The sequence below is a fragment of the Neofelis nebulosa genome, chromosome 17 (assembly GCF_028018385.1).
Source record: "Neofelis nebulosa isolate mNeoNeb1 chromosome 17, mNeoNeb1.pri, whole genome shotgun sequence".
Lineage (NCBI taxonomy): Eukaryota > Metazoa > Chordata > Mammalia > Carnivora > Felidae > Neofelis > Neofelis nebulosa.
The window spans coordinates 47,399,382-47,408,144 of record NC_080798.1 but is presented as its reverse complement, the minus strand read 5'-3'; the positions used below and the strand labels follow the sequence as shown (position 1 = coordinate 47,408,144).

General features: G+C 49.4%; 1 protein-coding gene across 1 annotated transcript; it reads left to right on the top strand.

Moving 5' to 3' along the window:
* Positions 1 to 5,309: 5,309 nt before the first annotated feature.
* Positions 5,310 to 7,327, top strand: LOC131499208 (uncharacterized). Its single transcript, XM_058707041.1, is given in 3 exon segments — positions 5,310 to 6,544; positions 6,547 to 6,770; positions 6,773 to 7,327. Coding segments are annotated over 3 exon segments (1,956 nt in total). The 5' UTR covers positions 5,310 to 5,367.
* Positions 7,328 to 8,763: the final 1,436 nt, after the last annotated feature.

Sequence of the window (8,763 nt, the reverse complement as noted above, 5' to 3'; positions counted from 1 at the left end):
GATTTGTTTTTGAACTTCTGTTTGCAAGGTCTTTTGAAAAGAAGGTTTTTAACTCTATTCTTCTCTCTCACCCCACCCTCCTTCCTGTTCATTGGTTTGTAGTTGACTTTAGGCAGCCCCTCAGGGCACCAAGTCCCACACCAAGGCTTAAATTTGGGGTTGAGGACCCCTGTGATATTGGGGACATCACCATATTAGTCACTGTGCCAGTGAGAAGGTTTATTTATTTTCTGGTACTGAGATTGTCTGTTCTCTCCTGAAGCCCCATGCCAAGAATCAGCAACAGCTCTGCCCTCAGCCACCATTTAAATGGGCTGTGGGCTCTCCACCCTGGTCCCTGGTTTCAGATATTGACTTTGGCTCCTACTTCCCATCCCCTTTCTCAAAAGGAACAACTAATTTAGTCCCCATCACCTTTAGAGGCTGGCCTACATCATTGTTTTCAAACACAGATCCCTCCCCATCCATGGATTCAAACCTTTTCTCCACTAATTTCAGTTTTTGTTTCATTTCTTGGCTTTAAGGGTATTTCTCTTACTTGTGAATACAACCACATCTCAATTTTTCTTTTTGTACTTAATTGTTGCTTTTGTGTGGAGTAGGGGAGAGGGGTTGCTCAAACAATGAACCCATAGAACCATTTTGACTGGAATTGTCCCCATTGAATTTGTCTTTAGAGATTTCCTTCAGGCATTTCAAATTTAACGAGTCTATGACTAAGTTCATTATCTTCTCTCACCAGAACCTGCTCCTCTATATTTACTTCAAGTTGATGAGTGGTATAAAAATTGACCTGGCCTCCAAAATTAGAAACATAAGCTTCATTCTCAATTCTTCCTTTTCCTTCCCTCATCATTCCAAATCTGTCACCATATCCTATAGACTCTATTTCAACAGCAACTTCTGAATCCATCCATCCAGTCTGACCCCACTTTAGTTTAGAATCTACCATCTCTCTTGCCTGAGTGTCAGCTATAATCTCCCTGCCACCAACGTCTTTCAACTCAAGTTCATTTTTCAACTGTTTCCAGATTTATTTTCCCAAACAAACAACCCTAAATCTCTTTAAAGACTTCAACTGTCTACTACCTGGACAATAAAGTTCCAAATTGTTAGCAGGGGTGATGGTGGATTGGTAGGTTCAGGCTGAAATGTATAATGTTAGGATGTACTGTGTGGCTGAAGTGTAGTATTTAGAATGAAGGATAAATGGGATTCATGTTTGTGATGTTCTTATATAATATTAGCGATGATCTCTGGTATGCACTAACACGCAGATGAATGAGGCATAGACGTAACTGTCTAAGGAGGGTGTGCTGGTTATTCTGGTTACTGTCAGATCCATTCTTTGCTCTTCTCTAGCTCTGTGTCTGAGAAGCTGACCTCTATTAACCGTATCATCTGTGATGAGGTTTTGGTGATGGTGGGGTCTGGAGCCGATGGCCAAGAAAGAATTCTTGAGATGTCTTTGGTGCAAAAAGGTGATTTTATTAAAGCATGGGGACAGGACCTGTGGGCAGAAAGAGTTGCCCTGGGACCCTGTGGGGAGACTGGTTATATACTTGGGAGATGGGGGAGGTAAAGTCAAGGGGAAGTTTCCAAAGAGATTTTCATATGCTAAAGAAGATTCACAGGATCCTGGAGACCCAGCTATTGTCAAGCTAAGGTTGTTTTTCCTTCTAGCAAAGCATTAACATTAAGACAGCAGGAAGTTCCTGGAGAAACGTTTTACTCTGCCAGCCTCAAGTAGCTGTCAGTGGGCTGTGGGTTATAAGGAAATTTACTTTTTAACATTTATTTATTTTTGAGACAGAGAGAGACAGAGCATGAACGGGGGAGGGTCAGAGAGAGGGAGACACAGAATCCGAAACAGGCTCCAGGCTCCGAGCTGTCTGCACAGAGCCCGACGCGGGGCTTGAACTCACGGACCGTGAGATCATGACCTGAGCCGAAGTAGGCCGCTCAACCAACTGAGCCACCCAGGTGCCCCAAGGAAATTTACTTTTATCTGCCATGTCCTTCTTGCCTTTGTTCCCCGCATCACTATGGAGGAGAAGGTGATGGTGGGGCTCCAGGAAACTGAATCTATAGGTTGCTGGAGATTAGGCTATTGATAAGGTTGTCTTTTTCTTACACTTTACCAAGATATTTGTAAACTGATGGAGACCTGTGTCATGAAGGACTGTGATCTCTATTACTTAACCATTTGTTTTCCCCTTTCTTTGGGCAGTTGGGTATTCCTGAGATATATCACACGTATCACACCTGGGGGTGGGGGTGTTTGTGGCCTATCAGCTTGCCTTATGCTCCCTTATCTTCTGGACTTTCCTGTGCACTGGAGCCATCTCCAGGAGATAGAAGGGTAGGAGGAGATCTGGATAATTATTCTTTTCACTCTTCCCTGTTTGTCATCTTTCCTATTCTGGAAGTGTGGTAGAGCCCCTACCTAAGGAATGTGGTGGAGGCTTCCTCAGAACACGAGTCCATAACTTGGACTGTAACAAATCAGACTATATGTCATCATATATGGGAGACAAAGAGGTAGAACTTGCACAAAAGGCTATAGCCTGCTGTGCTCAGGACTCAGTTTTTCAGATACCAGCCTGTGCCAGCATGATGAATAAAGTTGCTTCCTAGACAGAAAATCCTCAGTGTCCCGTCTCTCTGTGAAAGAATTCCACTACATCTCTTGGGGGCTTGCATCTAGAATTCGGAGACAGTGGATTTCCACCTCCTTTGGTATCAGGTGTGAACCTCGGAGTGCCAGAAGAAGCAACCTTGCCTGGTGCCAGCAAACCACGTAATCTGTAGGAGACCAGCCCCTCCTGACATGCCCGGGCAAGGACCTCAGATGCACCACGGTACCAGGTGAAGCCCAAGAGTCAGCTCAGGGAGCGCCACCTGTCAGACTGGTGAGAACCTGGGTTCGTTTTGGTAGACCTGCCCATAAGAGGCAGAATGGGAGCCGATTACCTCCCAGAATTGCCTGAGTAGTTCTGTAACAAATCAAACCACAGCTCCAAGGCCCTGGGCATTGGGCAGTGGGTTGGGATCGCCATGTGACTGTGTGAATGAGAGGGATAGTGGAAAGGTTCCGACCTGACCAATGGGCCGAAGCGAGTGTTGAGTCCTAACCCCGCTTCTGTGGCAACCTCATATGACTTAAGGTGGCATCAGACTTCCTGGGGAGTCTGATCCGGGTTAGGATTTAATACTGAACCTTCCAATGCTGAGAGGCTCCTGAAATATCTTCAAGAATGGCTGGAAATGGATGAAGTGAGTGTGCATCCTCTCCAAATTAGTCCCTCCCTTCCCCCTTTTTCCTCTCTCATGTCCATTAGGGGAGGAAATGGATGGATATGAGAGTAAACTGACTCCCCTAGAGTGTATATTGAGAAATTTCAAAATGGAATACTCAGGAAATTATGGTGTGAAATTAACTCCCAGAAAGCTCTGGACATTCTGTGGAACTGGCCATTGTTCAGGTAGGCTGGCCCTCTGAGGGCTCACTTGATAAGGAACTAGTTGGCTATTTAGGATAGCTGTGGGGGATCCAGGCCACCCCAACCAATTTCCTTACATTGACTGTTGGCAAGATCTGGTCCTATCCAGTTACCTTGGCTAAAAGTCTGTATTGAAGAGACCTGTAAAGTTATGATGGCTCATGTCATGGCTTCCTCTAAATTCTGGCCAGAAACTGAAAAACCCATACCATTGGGAGCACCATATGCCCCACTGTACCCCTCACTGCCACCAGTGCTTCCAGCTGCCCTGGCTGCTGAAACCCCACTGGAGCCTGCCCCTTGTCCTGAGACCTCGCCACCTCTAGCACCATCAGCCTCTCTGGATGTGAATGGCTCACCTGTACCGCCGTTCCTAACCCCATACACCCCTCCCGGAAGGCAACTTAAAGATCAGGCCAGTGGAGACAGTCCCTCCCTGCAGCAACACTGGGGATCCCTACAGATGCCACTGAGGGAAACGAGGGGACCCATGATCAGGAAGGCCAGATCCGAGGAGGCCAGTGTTTTTGTATACCAACCCTTTACCACTATGGACCTCCTAAATTGGAAGCACCATACCCCCTCCTATACAGAGAAGCCCCAGGCTATGTTTGAACTAATGCAGTCCGTAATTCAAACCCATAAACCTACCTGTACAGACTGCCTCCACCTCCTCCTGGCCTTCTTTGACACAGAGGAGCATCACCAAATTACCCAGGTGGCCCTAAAATGATTAGAGGAGAATGCTCCGGCTGGGACGCTAGACACCCAGGCTTATGCTTGGGCCCACTTCCCTGGGGAGGACCCCAAATAGGACCCAAATGCCTCAAGTGTAGATGGAGTGCTCATAAGGACTGAACTAAATGGCATAAAAGAAGCGGGGGGAAAGCTATAAATATGAGTAAAACGTCAGAAGTGTTCCAGGGACCTGAGGAGAGCCAGAGCCAGTTCTATGAGAGGCTGCATGAGACGTTTCATCTCTACACCCCTTTTGATCCAAAGGTGCCCATTAACCAGCAGATGGTCAATGTGGCTTTCATAGGTCAGGCCCAAGGGGACATCTGGCATAGCTGCAAAAGCTAGAGGGTTTCACCAGCATGAATGCCAGTTGAAAGGGCGGGCCTATGCCGGCCAACTCCATCTTGTTCTGTGTCCTTCACCTTGACCACGCCTCCTCCCCTTGAATAACCTCCCGCTCACCTGCCTAACAGGACTCGGACCCTTCCCCAGCCAATCGGCTGAGGCCACAGCCATTACCTCACCAACTGCCCCTAGGCCCCAATAAAACCTTTGTCCTTTTGAAACTCCCTCTCTCTCCCCAGTATCTCACCGCTGCATCAGTGCAGGTAGGGGATTGAGCTCGAGCTAGTTCAAACAAAGGCTCTTTTGCTTTTACATCGGACTCGGCTCCCGGGTGGTATTTGGGGATCACGAATTCTGGGCGTAACATTTGGGGGCTCGTCCGGGATCCCCAAGACCCCCGAGGGACCCCTGACCTGGAGAGCCTGACTGGCCACAGTTAGTGTCTGTTCGTTCCGTCTTTTCTGTGTGAGCTCATTTCTGAAATTCTGGTAGTGCCTGACGCGGTCTAAGTGGACACACTGGAGGACCACGGGCCGGGAGTTTCAGAAGACGTTCCGATCCTCCCTTCTGGAGGGACATGGAATCCCCTCATTGGTTTTGGAGGGACGTGGAATCCCCTCAAAGGTCTAAGCTAGCTTTCAGTTTTGCTTCGATGGAGTTGGAAGACTTTCTAGGGGCCCTCTGTTTGTCTGTTTTTGTGTTTCTCTGTTTTGTTCTGTGGACTTACTGGACTTACTGGACAGACGTTGTAGGACAGACTCAGACTACTCCTGTAAGTATTATGATTGGTCACTTTAAGGATGTGAGGGGAAGAGCTAACAACCTCAGTGTGGAAGTCCGAAAGGGTCGGTGGCAGTTTTTTTGTTCTAGCGAGTGGCCAACTTTCAATGTCGGATGGCCACCAGAGGGGACCTTCAACCTCCCTACCATCCACCGAGTCAGGAGTATCATCTCTTGGCCTAAGACGGGCCATCTTGATCAGCTCCCTTACATTATCATTTGGCAGGACCTTGTAGAAGACCCACCCTCTTGGCTTAAGCCCTTCCTAGCCCTGCTCCCTCCGGAGTCAAAACCCATTCTTGCTTTGCAGGGGACAAAGAAGATGAAAAGTCTTACCCAGCCTTCAGCACCCCTCTACCCTGTCCTACAAGGGGGGACTGAAGAAGAATTAATTTTTCCTCCCCCATATAACCCCTCTAGGATGCCGGAAGAACACCATCCTCCCCCTCCAGGGGAGGCAGACGCTATTCCGAGAGCGGGAGGCAGAAATGCTCCAGTGGGAAGCCCACCCTTTACCAGACAAAGGGCTCAGAGGGAGCAATCTGCCTCCACCGCCAACTCCACTATTCTGCCCCTGCAAGCCACCGGACCCCCAGACGCGGAGGGGAATCAGCCCCATCACTATTGGCCTTTCACCACTAGTGACCTCTACAATTGGAAAGCTCAGAATCCTAAGTTTTCTGAGAAACCGGCAGGGGTTATTGATTTATTAGACTCTATTCTTTTTACCCATCAGCCCATGTGGGACGATTGCCAGCAGCTTTTGCAGGTCCTGTTCACGACTGAAGAAAGAGAAAAAATCCTTAATGAGGCCCAAAAACTAGTTCCGGGTGCAGACGGGAATCCCACCACCAACCAGGCTCAGATAGATGCCTCCTTCCCCTTAACTCGGCCCCAGTGGGATTTCAACATGGCAGAAGGTAAGGAGAGGCTCCGGGTCTACCACCAGACTCTAATGGGGGGTCTCCGAATGGCTGCTAGAAAGCCAACCAATTTGGCCAAGGTAGGAAATGTGCAACAGGGAAAAGATGAATCTCCAGCTGCCTTTTTAGAACGGATCATGGAGGCATTCTGTACCTATACCCCCATGGATCAAGAGGCTCCGGAAAGCAAGGCAGCTGTTATCATGGCCTTTGTAAACCAATCGGCCATAGACATTAGGAGAAAATTACAGAAAATAGACTAGGAGAAAAAAGTCTGCAGGACTTACTGATGGTAGCCAAAAAGGTATATAATAACCGGGAGCCTCCTGAGGACAAGCAGGCTCGTACCATGGCGGCTGCCAGCAGTAAGCAGACTCAAGACCTGGCCAGAATACTACTAGCTACCACTGCTGACTTCCCCGAGGAAGGAGACCGCTGTCTCCGGCAGCTGGCAGACAATGCAAGAAAAGGTAAAGGAACCACCAAGGTGGGGGGGGGGGGGGAACGCAGAGGCTGCAGAAAGATCAGTGCGCATACTGCAAAGAGATAGGGCATTGGGCCCGAGATTGTCCGAAAAGGGCCGGCAGGAAGGGAAGCAAGACTGATCGAGTAAAAGTCCTAGAGCTAGATGAACTAAGTGATTAGGGGAGTCCGGGTTCGGGCCCTCTCCCCGAACCCAGGGTAACTCTTAAAGTGGAGGGGACCCCTGTTGACTTCCTTGTCGACACCGGAGCACAACATTCGGTCCTCCGCACCCCACAAGGAAAACTAGCCAGCAAGAAGTCCTGGGTACAAGGGGCAACTGGTATGAGCCAGTATTCATGGACTACCCGAAGAATAGTAGATTTGGGGATGGGCCAGGTATCCCACCCCTTTATGGTAATACCAGAATGCCCCTACCCGCTGTTAGGACAGGACTTACTGACCAAGATTGGAGCTCAGATAACTTTCAGACAAGGGGGGCCTCAGGTCACTGATGGCAAGGGCCACCCCATCCAGGTCCTGACCATGAAACTGGAGGATGAACCAGGTCCATGAACCAGGATGCGCATGATGAAACAGGACCATGAACCAGGAGGCGCTCCCAAGAGAGGATAATATAGACAGATGGCTACAAGAATTCCCCTCGGTTTGGGCAGAGACGGGGGGGATAGGACTAGCTGCTCACAGGACCCCGGTCCTGGTAGAGCTCAAGCCAGGAGAGAGTCCGGTAAGGATCAAACAATACCCCATGTCTCAGGAGGCCCGGAAGGGGATCCAGCCACACATCCGGAGACTATGAAGCCTAGGGGTACTAGTTCCTTGCCAGTCTCCCTGGAACACCCCCCTACTGCTGGTCAAAAAGCCTCACACAAATGACTACCGACCAGTACAAGACCTCCGGGAAGTAAATAAGAGGGTCACGGACATACACCCAACTGTTCCCAACCCATATACTCTCTTGAGCTCCTTGGCGCCCTCCAGGGTCTGGTATACTGTAGTAGATTTAAAGGACGCCTTCTTCAGTCTGCCGCTGGCACCCCAGAGCCAACCCTTGTTTGCCTTTGAGTGGCATGATCCGGAGGAGGGCTACAGTGGGCAACTCACCTGGACATGGCTACCGACCAGCCCCTCCCCGATGCCCAGGCTACTTGGTTCACTGATGGCAGCAGCTTTGTGCGAGACAGACACAGGTATGCGGGTGCAGCGGTGGTCACTGAAACGGACACCGTATGGGCGGAGGCTCTACCCTCCGGAATGTCAGCCCAGCGAGCAGAGCTCATAGCCCTCACCAAGGCGCTAACGTTGGGAGCTAGAAAATGGCTTAACAACTACCGGACTTGGGAGACCCAGTTTTACCAGACCTGCCCAAATACTCCCAGGAGGAGTTACAGTGGATCAAGAAACTCCCCATGGCCCAGGAGATAAAGGGATGGTGGTATACACCTAACAAGGAGCTCGTGCTGCCAGACCGGCTTGGAGTCTCAATATTAGAGCACATGCATCGGTCTACTCACATGGGGGCCAGAAAATTAAAAGACTTAATCCGACATGCCAGAATCAAGATTCACCAACAGGACACCAAAATAGAGCAAGTTGTATCTGCCTGCAAGACCTGCCAGCTCACCAACGCGAGGGCCACATCAAATAAAAAAGGAACCAGGCTCTGAGGCACCAGACCGGGAGCCCAATGGGAAGTCGACTTCACTGAAGTCAAACCAGGAAAGTATGGTTATAAATATCTTTTAGTATTTACAGACACCTATTCTGGCTGGGTAGAGGCATACCCAACCAAGTATGAAACGGCTCAGATGGTGGCTAAGAAGCTACTAGAAGACATCTTACCCAGGTATGGTTTTCCTGCTATGGTAGGATCAGACAATGGACCAGCTTTTATCTAGCAGGTAACACAGGCAGTAGCCAAGGTGGTGGGGCAAATTGGAAATTACATTGTGCTTATATGCCCCAGAGCTCAGGACAGGTAGAAAGAATGA